The 19,996-nt window shown below is 41.5% G+C and overlaps 1 protein-coding gene across 1 annotated transcript in view; it reads right to left on the minus strand.

Annotated features, from left to right (window-relative positions):
* The window catches only part of cenpf (centromere protein F), a 162,133-nt gene extending 143,411 nt beyond the window's left edge, over nt 1–18,722 (minus strand). The window contains exons 1-7 of the mRNA XM_084337734.1: nt 18,654–18,722; nt 14,384–14,555; nt 6,035–6,160; nt 3,887–3,957; nt 3,539–3,660; nt 3,092–3,183; nt 7–277 (exon numbers count right to left, since the gene is read on the minus strand). Of these exons, the coding sequence (XP_084193860.1) occupies nt 7–277; nt 3,092–3,183; nt 3,539–3,660; nt 3,887–3,957; nt 6,035–6,160; nt 14,384–14,545 (844 nt within the window). The 5' untranslated portion in view covers nt 14,546–14,555; nt 18,654–18,722. The remainder of the gene's footprint in view (nt 1–6; nt 278–3,091; nt 3,184–3,538; nt 3,661–3,886; nt 3,958–6,034; nt 6,161–14,383; nt 14,556–18,653) is intronic.
* Nucleotides 18,723–19,996: the final 1,274 nt, after the last annotated feature.

The following is a 19,996-nucleotide window of genomic DNA, read 5'->3' on the forward strand; positions in this document are numbered from 1 at the left end:
TTGTACCTTGATTAAGGGCCTTGAGCTGGTCCATCTGCTGGGAGGAGTCACTGGGACTCTGTGCCACCGTGGATGAGCTCATTCGCTGACTGGGTTTGATTGGCGTCTCCTCGTGGGTGCTCCAGAGCAAGGACCCCCCTCCACCTCGCCTCTTCAGAGGGGTCTCCAGGGCACCCTGGGACTGGTTCTGTTGTTGCCATGGGAATATGGAGGATCCAGCTTGCTGGCGGGCAGCAATGTCTTTGTGGCTGACACTGACCGATGACTGGTTCAACGTCTGGAAAAAGAGTCGGGAGTGAAATAATGATACAAACAACAAAGATGGCGGCATGTATTTATTTATTTATTGTTTTTGTCCATGTTTGTTTAGTTGTGTTATGCAACAGTGAAACTTGGCCCACACTTATCCTCCTCCCTCTCACTCAGAACTGGCTCTCTACAAGGCTGTGTACTGAGCCCACTCCTGTACTCACTCTACACCCAAGATTGCACTCGATTCCACCCCTCTAAATTTTATTTATTTATTTAATTTAAAGGGGAACTCCACTTTTTTTGGAAATTAGCTTATTTAACATCTTCCCTGGAGTTAGACAAGAAGATGCATACCTTTTTTGTCTCTGTGCGTGCATTTTAGCTTTGGGAATAGACGCTCCGTTAGCATAGCTTAGCTTCATCACTGGAAGTGAGGCAGGACAGTAGCCTTACAATGCCTTAGTGTATTGCAAGGTCTGACATTGACCAAACTTGATATGCATGACCTTGGTGGGCTCTAGGTCAACTCCTGAAAAGGGGGTCAATGTCAGACTTTGCAATCAAAAGTTAGGGGGCTAATAACCCTTGCCATAATTTCAGTGCGCCCCCTAACTTTTGATTGCAAGGTCTGACATTGACCCCCTTTTCAGGAGTTGACCTAGAGCCCACCAAGGTCATGCATATCAAGTTTGGTCAATGTCAGACCTTGCAATACACTGTAAGGCACTGTAAGGCTACTGTCCTGCCTCACTTCCAGTGATGAAGCTAAGCTATGCTAACGGAGCGTCTATTCCCAAAGCTAAAATGCACGCACAGAGACAAAAAAGGTATGCATCTTCTTGTCTAACTCCAGGGAAGATGTTAAATAAGCTAATTTCCAAAAAAAGTGGAGTTCCCCTTTAACCTTTATTTACCCAGGCAAGCAATTAAGAACAAATTCTTATGCAGCCTGTCCAGCAGCCTAATACTGTCATCAAGTCGCAGACAACACAACACACAAGGAGGGGATGAGATGTGTAGCATGGAGAGATGAATATGTATTGTAGTTGTCCTGTCTATTTTGTTTTTAACTGCACTGATCAGGAGTAGTGTCACGATACCAACATTTTTGGGACTTATTTCGGGTGGAAAAGTGCGACCAAAGCACACTGGAGCTGTAACGTCTTCACACACTGACGTTTCACAAGCTGTTGTTGATGGGCGTATACGTAGCTAGCTACCTTTGGCTACTTCCGATTGGTGAGCAATGAGAGCACATACCGGTAAATAAAATAAATAGACATAAAAACATACTGTTTTTCTCCAAATGCAGTATAGTATCGGTTTGAATACTCGAGGTACTATTTTAGTACCGGTATACCGCGCAACACTAATCAGGAGTAGCACTCCTAATTTCATTGTATTGTGTATTATGTACAAGCCTTCTATTCTATTCTATATATTGACATTTACAATTTGTAATCTTTCAAATCTTTCTATTTGCTTTCCCCTGGCAGTAGGAGAGAAAGCAAGTTTTTACATTTAGGCTGCAGTTCAGTTAAGTTTAGAATCTGTGTACGTGTGAGGAAAGGGGGTAATGCTAGACCCAGATACCCTTCAGTGTTCCCACAGACCTTGCAAAATGAAAATCAAGGACTTTCAAGCACTGTTTTAAATGTTTAACACATTGGGTGGCGGACCCGACTAAAGTCGGGTGAACGCCAGGACCCCCGAAAACCAGAGTATACTCAGGTTTTCATCGTTATTTCTTTTATTCGATATTTCCATTCATGAACATGCAGGCAGCTGTGTGTTATCACTGGGGATGGGTCTGAGATCGTAAAAGTCCAATACCGCCGCCTGCCGCCACTATTGCACTCCATTTGAAACGATATGGCTTAGTGTCTGGGCCGGCCTGCGGGCGGAGTCTAACTAGCCAGGCAGGCGAAGCGCTTATAACGCATGTATCGACGAGGGTCAGGCCCCCCCGGATCGTGTTCAGTGCTGGATTACGTTGGCAACACAATCGACATCAGTATTTGGAATGGCGATCAGATAATTGGAATATTCTTTTCGGGACAGATCCTGGTCAAGGTAAGGACTATATGGTATTAATATTGCGTTGATCCGATAATTCCTTCCCTGATTCCGTTGGTGACGATCGAAGCATAGAACCCCCCCCCCCCTTTCATGCATGCATGATGAAACATAATACCGATAATCTAGTGTTGATTTCAGATTGATTGTTGATCCAAGCGAGGAATGGCACGATTCCTAGTGAAATGCACTGAAATGCTGTTTAGCGGCGTTTCCTGGAATTACACAGCATTACTCTAAAACTATACTCATTATCACCACGGTATAAAACGGGAATGTATGAATGAAAAAAGTATCTGTTTTTTGCATCTTGACCGGGAGAAACTCAATGACAATCGACTATATTATTAGATCCATAGCTATAATATATAATATAGCTTTAGGCCTGCAAACACAGCCACATATCCCCATGTTAAAAGGCGATGGCATTTCAACAGCAACCCCTGGTGCTAAAAGTGTTAAAAGGATACAATTCACTTTTAAATGCTGTTTTTTTTTATAGAATTTTTTTTCGGATCCAATAGTTACAATTTAGATACATTTATATTTCTTGACTCAGAACTATTTTATCATGGATGAACAAAACGTTCAATGCAAATGGTCGATTTGAATTTCAGGGACTTTTTAAGCACTGTTAAAAATGTTGCCGTTTTCAAGGAATTCCAGGCCTTGATTTATTTTTTAGCAGTTTAAGCACTTCAAGGACCTTGTGCGAACCCTGCCTTCATCTACTATCTGGCCTTCCTGTGTCATTCTCACTTACCTTGACCTGTAGGACTTTCAGTTCTGTCTCCAACCTCTTCCGCTCCTCCACCTCCTGCTTGTATTTCTCCTGCAGTTCCTCCAGTCTGTTATCTGGGACAGACAGAGGCCTTTACATGATACTCTAATCCGGAGTGACTTGCCATGAAGTGGAACTGTATGGTCTCTCTTTCACATTTTCAATATTCCATGACTTATCCATAACACATACAGTAGTGCAACTTCCCTGACCAGTATTTGTCAGCGTCTCTGTTAAAATGTTGTTGTTTTTTTATATATATTTTTACTAGCCAATTTTAATACCCCAGGTTATGTTTCGCTAGCAGGAACCCTGTATTTTTTACATAGTCAACTATAATTCAACTTTAACCTTTTCCATAACTTTTAAAGGCCTAATAAACAAATGTCCTAATCACTTGACTTATGCAGGAAACCGGTAGTAAAATACCTTGCTGTCCGTGGGCTGGTGTGGCGGCCAGGGTAGCAAAGGTTTTCTGAGGCGTGGAGGGCTGCAGTTCAGAAGAGGACGAGGAAGAGGAGGGCTGACAACGATCCAGTCCATTCTTATATCTGAGAAGGAGAGGAGATGCAACGTAAAGGACTGGCCTGTCACCAATCTACCCATGTCAAATCACTGTGTCCAGGGATGGTGTAGTATAGTGGTTCTGGAATCAACATGTACCCCTGTTGGCAGGTAATAAGAACCTCTTCCCAGCCTCTCAAAAGCCACGTCAGGAACTACAGTATAGTTTATCATTTGTATATATCAACCACCTTCGCTGGCAAGCTGACTTACTTCTTCAACTCCTGCTCCAGTCTTTCTATGGTCTTCTTGCATGCGCTCAGCTGGCCGTCCAGGTAGTTCACCTAGGGTCAGAATTGCAAGGTTCTGTCAAAATGACCAGATTATTATGACAACACTGACCTGACCTTGTATAAGACCCCATGAAGTGAAAAAGGACTTTTCATCTTATACTCATGTCTCTGGATGTATTCTACAGTTATATACCATTATACAACAGTTGGTTCCAATCAAGCAATGGGACTGGCTGAGAGAAGTGGGTTATTTTGTTACAACATGACGAATGAGTTACTTAGCAACTAGTGATGCACCGATGTGAAAATTGTGGCCGATACCGATAACCGATATTAATATTGCTGTTCTGGCCGATACCGATATTTACCAATGTCGATATCTCTGTATAGAAAACACTTTTTTATGATAATCAAATAAAGAGCTATTTTCCAAAACGCATTTTCTTTTTACTTTTGTAACTTATTTTCAGAAATGCGTGATATTTTGAAACTATTTAAGGCCAAAACATGTATACAAAAAAAATATATTAAAATGTGGGAAAAAAATGATTTTTTTTTTATATAATCGGCCCAATCTTGATATCGAACCGATACAGATGTGTAGAAAAAAAACGGCCATATCGGCCGATATATCGTGCATCACTATTAGCAACACATACTGTACAGTATACAGAGAAGAATGAACTCTTAATCAAAACTTGATCTGCGTTTTATTCACAATATGAAACCAGATAAAACAGTTGTAATACAAATATATACGGTGTACAGTATAAAAGCAATAGAACACTTGATGTAATAAGTTAGCCTACAGTAAATAACATCCTGTAGTTTAACCTATAGTAAATAGCATCCTGTAGGTTAGCCTATAGTAAATAACATCATATAGGTTAGCCTATAGTAAACAACATCCCATGAGTTAGCCAATAGTAAATAACATCCTATAGGTTAGCCTATAGTAAATAACATCCAGTAGGTTAGCTGATAGTAAATGACATCCTATAGGTTAGCCTATAGTAGGGATGCACCGAAAATTCGGCTACCGAAAATTATCGGACGAAAATGGTTAAAAAGGCTCTTTCGGCCGAAAGGGTTTTAGCACCGAAAATATATGACCGAAAGTCAAATAACGTGTTGTTGTGATGACGTCATCAAAACGCGACTACAGACATACCGGTAGCATGCGCAACATGTAACGTGAGCAGCTTGGCAGCTCTTCCTGCATTCTACAGCCTGTGATAACTAACTCCTCTTGGGAGTAGGGATGCCCCCCGAAACCCGGCTCTAAACTAAATTAGAAAAAACCGGAGTATTGATCAGCTCCGACGTTAACGGTACTGCTATCAGTAGTCTAGGAGCGGATTAGCTACGGAGCTAACAGTGTACCATCCATCTGCGACGCAACGGTGGCAGCAACAGTGGACACTGAGTAATGTTAACGTTATGAGTGACGAGTTCATACTACACTACACGTATGAACTCGACATAACGTTAACGTTACTCCGTTTAAATGAAGTGTTTAATTAGCAGCAATCCGTTGTTGAAAATGTATCGTTAAACCGGAAATGGAAATGCGAGGACAGGAAGTCATCATCAATCGTTGTAGTCTTTTAGTCTTAACAGTCTGGAATTAATGCATTCAAAAGTGCTGAATAAATGTTTTATGGGCCCATAATAGTGATTATTAATATTATTTAAGTTAAGTTTAGCCATAATCATGTCTTTTGCCATAATCAGGTAGCTAAAAAAAAGAGAAAAAAAAACATATATATATATATATATATATATATATATATATATATATATTTATATTAATAATTTTCGGCCTTTCGGCATTCGGTTTTCGGCCAACTGTTTCCTATTTTCGGTATCGGCCAAGAATTTCCCATTCGGTGCATCCCTAGCCTATAGTAAACAACATACAGTAGGTTAGCCGATAGTAAAAGAAAAACATGTTATTTACTATGTCGTATTGCTTATATACATGCCAGAAATTTGACCAGAATTGTGTGATTTTCACCAATGTGCTCTAATGGAATCACTCATTAACTACAATGACAACAATTGGGAATTCTTTCCAGCCAGTCTCTTTGGTGAATCCCAGACCTGGCTGCGATGGAGCCATACTGACCTGTTGCTCCTTCACCCCCAGGTCATGGACGGCCCTCTGTCTGGCTTTTTCCAGAACATCGCACGACTGCACTAGAGACTGGTTCTCTCTCTTCAGGGCCCCCCCATCGCTCCGCTCACTCTCCACCTACAGACAATGGGGGGAAGGTTTACGTTTCTCCACCACAATCACCCAGCCAGATGTATGTAAGGGAAGAACCACCCAATGTGCAGCAGAGCCAAAGTGCCTAAAAACTGTTTAACGCACAACTGCAAGTTAATTATTCCGCTTAGACCATGGCCACTTGCCAAATACAGGCTTTGCTCACTGCTGACTTTCATTATAGTCCCTCTACTCTACCTTAGCAACTGCTTGACAACAACCAATGGCCCAGAAAGCTAACTTTATGCTAGCAAGCCTTTCTGTCAATAACTTTACCTATGGTTAACAGTGAATATGATCTGACAGTATGTTTGACAAAAGGGCTGGCTTCCTTGCCATACATCTCATTGTCCCCAAATCAAAAACCTTTTTTTCACATCAGCTATGCATGGTCAGTCGAAGCCTCAAGTAGGCTACATTAATTTTCCAAGTTGAATTGTGAGGACTGGATGCAATCATCACTGCTACCGACAGGGTCCACTGACAGCCTCTGTAAACCAGCAAGGAGTATGACACTTGTATATGTTCCTTGTAAAACAGGCACAAATACAAAAATGAGGAATTAAAGTCCCTATTATTAGGCTCCTCAAATATCATCATTCATAAGGAAACGTGTATGTAATACTTTACAACGTTGAGTAATAACCAACCCCAACAGGGGATGCTGCTGCATATGCTGTCATCTTTGAGATGGTGAGATTCACAGTTGGCGCTGTGTGAGGCCACGGCATGTAAGCCAATGAAAACGATAGGGGCAGGGTTTTGAGCTAAACTTGCTGGGGAATAGTTAGGAGATGGACAGCATGTGCCATGATAAATTAAAGGAGTATGCAAATCCCAGAATAAATTGCTTCCCTATATACAAATCTGCTTTGCGATTTTCTAAAATAATAATACTGAGAGTAATTGCAGAACAGCTATACATGTCAATTCATGGCATTTAGCGTTTATAGACTATTGATACAAACAGTGAAGACACTTTTTTCTTAACCTGTTAAACCCTAGTAGGGCTGCAACGATTAGTCGACATAATCGACAACGTCGATCATAAAAACTCGTCGACGCCGAATTTTCGCGGCGATGTGTCATAAAAAAAAAAAATAACAAATATTTATATAATCTTTTTTTGCACTACCTATCTTTGTGAAAGTGGCTTCTCAGCTCTGGTCCAGCTGAAGACAAAACAGAGGAACAGATTGAACATTGAGCATGACCTCAGAGTTGCTTTGTCTACCATCACCCCAGACTTTTAGACTCTTGTCAGGAGCAAACATCATCCCCAGTTATCCCATTAGTTCCCTGGGATGAGGCCAACTTGCAGGTTAAACCCTACTCTGCAATTATGGGTAGTTTACATCATTTGTATCTAATTTAATTATTTTCTTTTTTCATTTGACGCCGGAAATTTCACTCAGAAATGGTTAAAAAGGTCCACGCACGAATAACATGCACGAGCAAATCTAAAAGCTTATCAGACGCTAGCACGGCTGTGACGTCACTTCAGGAAACGTATGCCTTATGCCCGTCCGGGTCATAGTACTACTGGATAAATGGCGCTGGCTAACGTTAGCATTATGTCTACTGTCGTGAACCATTTTAGATCGGGGCATGTAGAGGAGTTTGGGGAACGAGTAAAATCATGTGCAGGTCCTCTTCTCAGACCTGTGTGGCAAAGCACTGCACACGCATCATGCAAGCTACACGTCGCTGCATGTTGATCAATGGTGACTGTGATGCACCGAGTGGGCTACTATTGTGCTAACAACGTGCTGCGGCGTCTGGCTTGTTGGCCGGCATGAGTGCCCGATTTGGGGTGGTTCTCTCCTCTTTGTGTGCCTTTGTCCTCGCGGGTGTTCTGTCGGGGAGCTTGTGGACGCGACAGTAGTGGTGGTTGTAGGGTGTTTGAGCTTGTAGCGTTAGTTAGCTCATAGCTATCGTGTACCACTAGCGTTACGGGCTCGAGCACCTTATGGCTGCTGCTGCTGTTGTCGTGTCCATGGGCTCCCTGGCAGGGTACTTGTGGGGACGGGGGTGTACAGAGAGGAGAGAACCATTTTGGGTCGGGCGTTGATGCCGGCTAGCGAGCTGGACGTCGGGATATGTTGTTAGCACAATAGCTACCAAGCTAAGCTATGTTAGCTTCTAACGGTGTATACACAATATGTACAACGACACAATGATTTACATTATTACAAATATGGTAACGTGGTTGTGGCTTTTACAAATAGTGGTTAGCTTTAGAGATGGATGGCTATGATCACGGAGCAATAGTGTTGTTAGGTGAAACAGATACATTCTCCCAGAGCTCAGAGCCCCCTGGTGCCCTGCACCTGTTGTGACGACATCATTTCGATTACACGCGCACGTTATGAACCATTGATTAAAATATCCACGTGCGTGGTGATTGTGTTGGGCAGACAAAATGTTTGATAAAAACGCTAAAACTGGGTCAATTTCTTCTTCATGAAAGTCACCGTTGGCCTAGTCCACATTTTTATTGAACAAAAATACAACATGCAAGTTGGCCTTTAAGCTAATAAGTCTGCTAAGAAGGATATATTATTTATTATTTTATTTCATTGTGTCGTTAGCCCTAGTTGCACTTTTGTTGCAACCCCAGTTATCCCATTAGTTCCCCCAAACTTACTGTCAGTCTGTTATGTTAAGCTAAGAAGTCTGCTAAGAGCCCGGAAAAGGAGGCAGAGGAGCCCACAGGAAGCAGAGATGGAGGGTGTGACAGAAATAACCGTTAGATTAGTCGACTAATCAAAAAAATAATCGACAGATTAGTCGACTACCAAAATAATTGTTAGTTGCAGCCCTAAACCCTAGCCATATTTTCAGAAAATTCGCCTAAAAGTACATACACAAGTAAATGAAGAATTGCTCCACAACTACAAGGTCCATTTACATGTTCTTGGTATCTAGGGACCTCTATGGACATCAGGGAATGTATCCCCACTCCAGTGTCAGATATATTGTGTCCGTTACTATACTTGAGTAAATTGTAATGAACCAAAGGAGAATATAAAAAGATTTCATCTTTGACGGTGAATAACACCATGCTAACAATGACCAAAAGCTCAATCACTTAATACGGATTGCATTGATCAATTTGTGCAACGCTAACTAAATCTCGACCGAGTACCGATCAGGCTTAACTCAATCAGCGCCAGACCCGAGGAAAGTCGGGTTAACTCGCCAACCGCTCAGCGCCAGACCCGAGTATAGTCGGGTTTTCATCGTTATTTATTTTATTCTATATTTTTATTAATTTCTCTCACAGGGACCTCAGGATTACCATAGGGAATCACTCTGAGATAGCTAGAGTGCAATACCGGCCGCATTCTGGTAGGTGGCAGTATCCCCCACCCTTCAAAACCTTTTTTTGACACCCGGTGTTACATTTAATTCACTCCGGGCGCAGTTTTTTTGGTCAGGCGTGTCTAGCGGTTCACTCGATGACATTGAAATGTGTCCAATGCCCCCGATGCATGTGTTGTGGTGGATTATGTTGGCGACACGATGGACACCAATACCTCCTAGTGAAGGTAAGGACTATATGACATCAATCCTGCTTTGATCCAACCATGATTTCACATCGATCGCAACGACCATGTGTAGCGTACTCTAGGGCTGCACGATTTTGGGAAATAATCTAATTGCGATTTTTCTGACAGATATTGCGATTGCGATTACAATTAAAAAAAAAAAAAAAAAAAAGCAGCCCCACAGAGGTTTACTGTAAAATGCGGCTTGCATCTGGCCTACGCGGTGGGTCTTTTCGGGACACCGAGCCTGAAAATTAGGGCTGACCTTCGAAGCTTTTTTTGGCAATCGAAGCTTCGGGGCCGAGCTTCGATTTTAATTTGAAGCTTCGAAAAAAATTTAAACAAAATTAAAAAGAATAAAAAAATAAATATTTTTTAATATTTTTTTAATATTCTCTTTTTTTTATCTTATGTTGTGGGACTTGTACAGCACTTTCGTAAAATGTGTTGTTTTTAAATGTGCTCTATAAATAAAGTGGGTTGGATTAATTAATTAAGTAGCCCCTTTCGTGACTGACGCATCCAACAAGGTTTCACTCGGCTGTGTGATTTAATTCAAGGTGGATCGCTGTTGTCGTTTGAACAACTTCAGATTTCATGGGAACTACCAATCCCCCAAATCAAGAATGTTTAAGATGAATGAAGTAAGATTTTGATTATTTGAAATATGGCCTGTGTAGACTAAACTATGCACAGAATTATGTCAGTCTACAAGGTCCGGATTCTACATGGTCCGGCAATGTAGACCTTGTAGACTCCACTACAGACCAATTATCAGTGAATGTTCATGCATTTTTAAGAAGGGCAACTTCCACAAAAAAACAAAGAACTCACCAAAACATCTCAGTAGCACCTTATCTAAATGTTATATTTCATATATGGAGATTCATATGTATTTATGTATTGCATGCATTTCTACATTGTATTTCCTATTTTGTTTATTCATCCCAGTATCTTTCTTTCTTATGTGTGGAATTCTACAAGGCGCGCGCACACACACACACACACACACTTACATTTAGTCATTTAGCTGACGCTTTTATCCAAAGCGACTTACAAGTTCTGTACGACAAGACAGCAAGAAGGGTACAACTCTATCAGCTGAGTAACAATGTTCATCAAAGTGTTGCGTGTTACAGTGTAGGTTAGTTTATTAGGACAAGTGCATGACAGTAAGGTTAGTCACGGTTAGATTTTTTTTTTTTTTTTTTTTATCATTTCAGATAATGGTTGAAGAAGTGAGTCTTTAGTCGACAGCGAAAGATTGGACGGGATTCGGCTGTGCTAACTGGGATGGGTAGTTCACACACACATCGAAGTAAAAAAAAAAAAAAAAATTTGAAACGTTAAACTTCGATTTTTTTTTTAATGTTCGAAGCTTGTGCCATCGAACGAAGCTTCGAAGCTTCGAAGTATTTAAGACAGCCCTACTGAAAATGTTTATTTTTACCTGGGAATCGATACCGGTACCCAACGGTACCTTTTTTTCTGTACTTTACTCTCCCTCTCTGAAGTCTAAAGTTCACAACACACAATCTAAAACCCCTTACCTCCCTCTCCCAAACCGATCTTGTATCTCAATGGGACTTCCTGGTTAAAAAAAAAGGTAAAAAAAAAATTGCACGATTTGATAATTGCATCATTCCAAATCGCGGTTTTGATTAAAAATAGTTTAATTAATCGTGCAGCCCTAGCGTACTCCAGAACGTATGCCATTGGTGGCGATCAAAGCATCAAAAAACGACCCCCCCCCCATCAGCATTCATGATGAAACATAATACCCATTATATACATTTGATTTGGAAATAGTAGCGTGTCCAGGCGAGCAACGCCAACTATTTTAGTCAAATTCACATATTGCTCCATAGGGCCGTTTTCTGGAATTAGCCAGGATCACTCTGAAACTATACTTATAACACGCGAACGTATACATGAAAAAAAAATATCTTTTTCACATTTTTCTTTTTTTTTTATCTTTATCTTTTTCCCCCTCCTTTTTCCTCTGATTTTCTCCCATTCCAATGTTAGTCGTTATGCCAATTCCCAATCCCCTTCCTGGTCGCTGCGCACTTACCCCCCACAGTCGGTCTGGGAGAGTGGAGGCTATCTCACGTGCTTCCTCCGACACACGTCTAGCCAATCAACCGCTTCTTTTCACCTGGCAGCGCGGATTCTCACTGAGAGGGCGTAGCGTGTGGAAGGATCACACTATGCCCCTAATTAGATCCTATCCGCGCTTAGCAGGCGCCCCGACCGAACTGTAGGAGTCGCTGTTTACAACGACCCGGACCCACCCCGCCAGCTTCTCCCACCCTCTAATACTGCCAATTGTATTAGTGTGAACGGCCAGCCAAGCTGGTGACAACCCCGTTTTTCACATATTGAACAATGGATAGTTGATGTCAAATGAGGCATAGTATTGTATTCATATAGCTATAATATAGAATATAGATATAGCCCTGCAAACACCGCCACGCATCCCTATCATTTAGAGCGGTGGTGCAGTAGGAACAAATATGGGCTAGGCCCACGGCACTGAAAGAGTTAAAGGGGAACTATTTTACTATTTTTTTCACTATTTGGGCACTTTTACACAATTCCTGTGAGTCTATGGAACACCTCTGTAATATATATATTTTTTTTATTCATTGTTTTGTATTTCTAATCAAGTCCTCAAAAACAGCATTTTTCTACCTCAAGATTTCGAGCTGTTTTGCAGCCGCAGCTGCAGGTGCCACCTAAACCACTGTGCACCGTTGTGTTCGCCTGAACATTAACATGCAGCAGCGACTATATGACATCACATATAGGCACATTTTCAAACGACTCAGTTCAGTGAGGGTGAATATTGTGAGAGGAGAATTGGAAGAATGCGCCAATATGAGAATTTTGAGACATAGATCATATTAATATAAGTTCACATAGCTAGGAAACAATGCTAAACACTCAAAAAGGCCATTTATAAGATAGTTCCCCTTTAAGAAATATGCCATTCCATGAGCGAATAGACCTGCTGCAGACAGAGTGGATGTAATGTCATTATTACAAATGGTAACTGACTGTTTTGAGTACAGGGTATCTGCAGGTTTCAACAAGTTCAATTTAAGACTTTTAAAGACCCTTTTATCACCAATTTGACAACCATACTAGCAAAAACTTATTTTTTTAATATCCCGTGAATACCCTGGAGCAGGGGTTCCCAAGCTTTTTTCCCCCAGGGACCCCCAAACATCTCTGATGAAATTCCTGGACCCCCCTCCTAATAAAATACCATAAAATACTTTTTTTTGTCATTTTAATACTTTTTTTTGTCATTTTAATAACAAACTGCTTATACACAGGCATATGCATCATAATTAGATCCACTATGCTTCTTTGACTTGTTCCTTCAATCAACAAATCTAATCTTGCACCATATGTATTTCAAAATTTTGGCCAATATTCAAATCCTGTATTCATCCTCTCAAATCAGGCCCTAATGGTGAACGGTTTGCATTTATGTTGAATGAAGTAAGAATCCACTGCAGTAAAAATATCCTCACCTCGAGTGGTGGTAGTAAGGTTGACTGACATGAGAATGTCCTGCTTCAGATCCTCATTTTCGATATATTGCACATAAACGATGAGCACAGCCTCGTCTGCGACAGTTGTAGTTTCATCAAGTTGTATGGCAAATGGACCCTTTCTAAGCTTTTCTGACAGCTGCTGCTCGCAATCACTTGACATCTTATCAATTCGGTCTTTCACTACATTGTTCGAGAGTGGTACTGATTTTAGTTTATCCGCCACCTGTGGGCCGCACAGTTTCTAAACCATTTTGATGCAGGCTGGTTTGATGAGCTGCTCGCCAATATTGTGCGGTTTCTTTGCTTTTGCAATTAAAAGCGAACACTCAAAGGAGGCTTCGGTAGCCTTCTGTAAATCACTGCCACCCCTGCTCCACGCTACTCTAACATCAACAGGCTTGTTCGCCTTGAGAGACTGTTCTTTCCTCCAAAAAAAGTCTGGATCCTTCCCAACGGTTTCTGGGTGCTTAGACGCCTGATGTCTCTTCAGCTTGCTGGGCTTCAGGCTCGAGTTTGCCAACTTTTCTCCACAAATCACACACTCAGGTCGTTTGTCTGGTCCCTCAGTGAAGCCCATGGTGATGTAATTTTCGCGATTGCTGTAGGTCCTAACTTTTTTTGCAGATGAGCTGCCGTCATCTCCTTTTCGTTTGTCACACATTTTCGCCTCTGGCGGCTGACTGCAGACGAGCCGAGAAAGTTAACTAGCGTGCTAGGCTAGCTACGGAAAGTGATACAGTCAACTGAGTCGCGTTTTAGCGGCTACCCGGTAGCCTACTGTTAACGTTAAAAAATCATGTCTAGATGTTTATTTGTTTATCTTTCTTTTTTATTGTAGTGGAGAGACTATTCATGCTTCTGATGATAAAAATATGCTAATTAAATATTTCTCTGAACTAAAAAATAATAATAAAAAAAAAAAAAAATCATCTGTGGTCTGGCGGACCCCCTGCGCCCCCTGGCGGACCGTCCGCGGACCCCAGGTTGGGAATCACTGCGGCCTGGAGTACTCTATCTAGGGAAACTTTAGTTGTGCCTGTCCCGAATACCAGGGAGGGTAATATACAAGGACAAAAAAAAGAGGGACTGACCTTTTGTTTCTGTTTCTGCAGGGCAGCCTCCAGTGAGTCTACTTGGAATTGTTTCTGGCTCCTTTCCTTCCTCAGTTTGTCCAGCTGGGACTCGATCTCCTGGATCTTCTGCAGAGCTTTCCCTGTAAGCCCATCCTTCCACTCCTCCACGACCCAGCTCATGACTGAAAACCTGCAGGGGGGAAAGGGGGTGGCAGCCTAAATGTTAGAGAAGTAGAGTAGCTTGTGATTGGAAGGTCACCGGTTTGATTCCTGTATCGGGGCCAGCAGCCAAATCTGAGCAAGGTGAATGAAGTGAATTAACAACACCTCAACACCTATGGCACTAGTACTACCCCCCCCCCCTCCGCCAAACTACTTGAGTGGCCAACAGTGTGGAGACCGTGTTTGTCCTGAATGTGTGGGAGTCGGACTCAAGTGGAACTCGCTCTGACCTCTCCAGCATGAGTTTCTCAGGTGGATATGCAGAGATATAGCAAAGTAACGATACCTTAGAAAACTAGAATTTATCAGGGTCTGATTCACAAAATGTAGTGAAAGTCTCTCCCTGGGACCAGGTAGTTAGTTACTCAACAGAAACAGACCCTGCAAACTATGGGTAACTACCGCCCTGTTTCTATCCTTACATCCATCTCGAAAGTCATGGAAAAATTAGTATACGAACTAGGGCTGGGCGATATAACTATAATGATAAATATCGCGATATATTTTAATAATCGATATCGAATATCGAAATAAATAAAAAATCGAAAAATCGTTTTTTTTTTATTTGTTTTACCTGCAACAGGGCAGTTTTAAAACCAGAGACAGTGGACAGACTTGTCTTTCTTGCCTGCAAGCTGCAACTTAAAGTAATGGCTTTGCTTGTCCAAATGACAATACTGACCAAATTCAGATTTCTTTTTCTCTTGTCCATTTATTTTGTTTGCTTTCTAATTTAAAATACATTTTGAAACCGTCTGTACACGATAGGCTATGTGTGCTAGCAGAACTAGACTCCAGTCACGAGTCACAGTGCACATGTGCGGTGGTTTGTCCACCAAAAAAGCGCCAAAAGATCGAAAATAAACTAGCAGAGCCAGAACTGTTCAACTCCTCTGGAGCCACAGCCAGCAGAGAAGCCGGTTTACTTTAGCTTTTAAACCAGCTGCAGCCTGAGAACTGGAGTGTGAGGGGATGTAACACTAAAAATGGCGGCAATGACAAAGAATTGCTGCAAAATAAACATACATCTGTTGTTAAAAAAATATATAATAAAAAAAATAAAATAAAAAATAAACTTTATTTACCCAGGGTAGGTTCGCTGAGCACAGATGCTCTTTTTCAGGAACGCCCTGCTTCACATTCACACAGTTCCATTCACACCTGGGAGCTGCCCAGTACAACCACAGTTGACACCATTGGCCACTGAGCAACTCCACTGGAGCAGTTGATTCAAGCCATGTCACATAGTTCAAGTTTGAAATTATTTTTTCTGTTTTGCTCCTGAGAGTGTGCTAGATACTGTACTGTACTGGTAATATTATTTATTTGGGTTAACTTCTGAATAAAACAACTTATTAAACACAAGTACATCTTATTGAACATTATTTTGATATTTCATTACCAATTATCATAGCAAAACAGCTTTTTCAAACAGTCTGTAATGCATTTTGGAAACGGGAGATGGGCTCATGGTGTAATGGGCCACCTGGCCTGAGAAACATAAGGAGGAAAGAAAAAGTAAGGACTTACTTCTGGTCATTATTTGGGTAGAACACACATATTTTGAATGCCTTCGGCAGGTTTTTTTTTTTTTTTTTTTTAGCCATTTTAATCTAGATTAATCCAGGATTGCAGATAGATTAATCTAGATTAAAAAAATGTATCTATGCCCACCTCTAATATATATATATATATATATATATATATATATATATATATATATATATATTTTTTTTTTATATACCTGCAACAGGGCAGTTTTAAAACCAGAGACAGTGGACAGACTTGTCTTTCTTGCCTGCAACTTAAAGTAATGGCTTTGCTTGTCCAAATGACAATACTGACCAAATTGAGATTTATTTTTCTCGTCCATTTATTTTGTTTGCTTTCTAATTTAAAATACAGTTTGAAACCGTCTGTACACAGTAGGCTATGTGTGCTAGCAGAACTAGACTCCAGTCACAAGTCACAGTGCACATGTGCGGTGGTTTGTCCACCAAAAAAGCGCCAAAAGATCGAAAATAAACTAGCAGAGCCAGAACTGTTCAACTCCCCTGGAGCCACAGCCAGCAGAGAAGCCGGTTTACTTTAGCTTTTAAACCAGCTGCAGCATGAGAACTGGAGTGTGAGGGGATGTAACACTAAAGATGGCGGCAATGACAAAGAATTGCTGCAAAATAAACATACATCTGTTTTATAAAAAAAAAAAACTTTTTTTTTACAATTCGATAATTATCGATAGAGAAATATGATAACATTATCATATCGTTATCGCGATATGATTTTTTTCCATATCGCCCAGCCCTACTACGAATTCCAATCTGGCTTCAGAACATCCCACTCCACTGACACATGCCTTCTGTATTTGAACGACCACATCAAACAAGAGGTGGACGCGGGCAAATACTGCGGCATGGTCATGCTGGACCTACAAAAGGCCTTCGACACTGTCAATCACACCATTCTGATTGACAAGCTAAAAGCAAGAACAAGTTACAGGTTGAAAAAAACCCTCAGCTCGGAACTAGGCAAAATCTGCATATGGCTCGCCGATAACAAACTATCATTACACATGGTGACATGGGCAAAACAGAATCCATTCTCTTCGGTTCAAATAACAAACTCAGCAAGACCGACGGCTTCTCAGTTACAGTGGGTGACAATATTGTCACAAGGAAAGATGAAATTACCTACCTGGGTTCCATCCTAGAGGCTAATCTTTCCTGTGACAAAATGGCATCCAATGTAATAAAAAAAGTCAACCAACGAACTCGATTCTTGTACCGGATCTCCTCTCTGGTAAACAAGAATACCCTGAAGACTCTAGCAGGAGCTCATTCAAGGGTACTACGACTATGCTTGCACCTCATGGTACCAAAGCACCTCAAAGGCACTAAAAACCAAATTACAAACATCTCAAAACAAACTAGTCAGACTACTGCTTGACCTGACTCCTAGAACCCACCTCACCCCTGCCCACTTTGACAACCTAGTAGGATGGTTTAGAGTAGACGACAGAGTACAGCAACTTGCAATGGGCCTGGTCTACAAGATACACTACACCGTCTACACGACCAAGGTACCCATGTACATGTCAAAATACTTCCCAAAGGTCAGTGAATACCACGATCACAACACCAGAGGGAGCTCCACAAATCATGTTACACCCAGATTCGGCTCAAACAAGGGACTAAACACGTTTCGCAATTATGCCACATCAATGTGGAACGCCCTACCCAAAGCTGTAAAGGAATGTGAATCACTACCCACTTTCAAAAACACTCTCAAAGAACACCTACGGGAGACTGCAATTCGAAACTGGCCCCTACAAATGTCCTAACCCAGTTGTACAGTAAATGACCACTGAGGTATGCCTTTGTCAGTATTCCAATGTACAATATTCCAATGTACAAACTCTAAACAGTTTTGCACACATTCATTTAGTTTGACAGTTAATGAAAGTAAATTAGTTTGAATATGGCCACCAGTGATTTCATCAGTTATATTGAATCCGTGTGTTGTGTTAATTACAGCACCATGAAGTGTAGCCCCTTACGTGACTGCGAGTCACGTAAGGGGCTACAGTACATGAAGTGATGAAAAATAGCAATACCTTGCTTGAACAACACCGGTGGCCATATTCAAACTCATATTCTCAATAACTATCAAACTAAACGTTATTATATTACACAACAATTCACCGTGTGAATAAGACTTGTTCAGCCTTACGCCAATTAAAAGCAGGTTATTAACGTTAGCTGCACTCACTGGATGTCAGCTAACAGTAAACGTTTATCTTGCTATTGATTTTTAACGTTATTTCATCATAGCCACTTAGTTAAGGTTAGCTACTGTTCATACAGCGTCCGCTACCTAACGAGGCACTAATTTAGCTAACGTTAGCTAAAGTCAACGTTAGATAGCACAACAACAACAAAATATTGCAAAGTCTCAGCAAGCAAGCCAAACGTTAACTTCATCACAAAGCAACTTCATCACAGTGTTTAGAGACAATTAACACCTGGACGTGAAACAACATTATCAGACAGCATATAACTGCACTTACTTTAGGCGCGATGCTCATAGAAAGACACACTGTCTGTCTTCAACTTCTGCTGCTGTTGGAAAATTCAAAATCCACGAAAAGACTCACGAGTCACGTAGCTCCAAGCTCACTGGCTACATCGTGTGACGTTGGACAAACCACGTACCTGATTGGACACTGACATTGGGGACAAGCTCAACCAGCAGAGAGAGAGAGAGAGAGAGAGAGAGAGAGAGAGAGAGAGAGAGAGAGAGAGAGAGAGAGAGAGAGAGAGAGAGAGAGAGAGAGAGAGAGAGAGAGAGAGAGAGAGAGAGAGAGAGAGAGAGAGAGAGAGAGAGAGAGAGAGAGAGAGAGAGAGAGAGAGAGAGAGAGAGAGAGAGAGAGAGAGAGAGAGAGAGAGAGAAGAGAGAGAGAGAGTGTGTGCGTGTGTGCAGGGGCGGACCTTCCTACAGGCGATATAGGCGGTCGCCTAGAGCGCCACCCAGAGGGGGGCGCCAAAAAAAAAAAAATCTGTGCAGTTTTGGCGCCCCCCTCTATATCTGCAACCATTATTTTTACATTAAAAAAATTCTAACATAAGGGAAAATGAGCCAAAAATCTAAAACGGTCGGTCTGAGCCTCAGCTTTAGGTGTTCACATAAGTCAGAACATGCTAGAGCGCTGTGCATTGATGGGTATCGGTCAAGTGTTTATAGAATTGAACGTTGAGGAAAGAAAGACTAACGTTAGAGAACTATGAAGTGGTGAATCTCGCCTAGGGCGCCAAATGGGCTAGGTCCGCCCCTGTGTGTGTGTGTGTGTGTGTGTGTGTGTGTGTGTGTGTGTGTGTGTGTGTGTGTGTGTGTGTGTGTGTGTGTGTGTGTGTGTGTGTGTGTGTGTAAAATAAGATAAGATATTCCTTTATCTATTGATCCCCTTGGGGAAATTCAGGCATCATAGCAGCATGGGGGAAGGGGGGGTACAGGTAGTAAAAACAACACAAGCAGTGTAAACAAATAGGTCAATATAATTTACTATCTAACTAGCTGGAAAATATATTCACAGTATTCACAGTAAGGTGCAGTATGCATAAGGTAGTGTTATAATTTACTATCTACTGAAATATACATTATTCACAGTATCACAGTATCCACTGAAATATACATTATTTACAGTATATCACAGTATCCACATAAGGTGCAGTATGCCTGAGGTAGTGTTATTGTCCTCCTTGGGTTCCTATTAGTCGCAGGTCAATGTCTGGCAGCAGTCGCTGCCCCCTGTTGTGGAGACTGGAGGCCGCTAGTCGCTGCCCACTGTTGTGGAGCCTGATGGCCGCTGGTATGAAGGACTGTCCGAAGCGGTTAGTTGAGTGTCGGGGGGGT

This window comes from Notolepis coatsorum (genome assembly GCF_963971535.1).
Source record: "Notolepis coatsorum genome assembly, chromosome: 20".
Taxonomy (NCBI): domain Eukaryota; kingdom Metazoa; phylum Chordata; class Actinopteri; order Aulopiformes; family Paralepididae; genus Notolepis; species Notolepis coatsorum.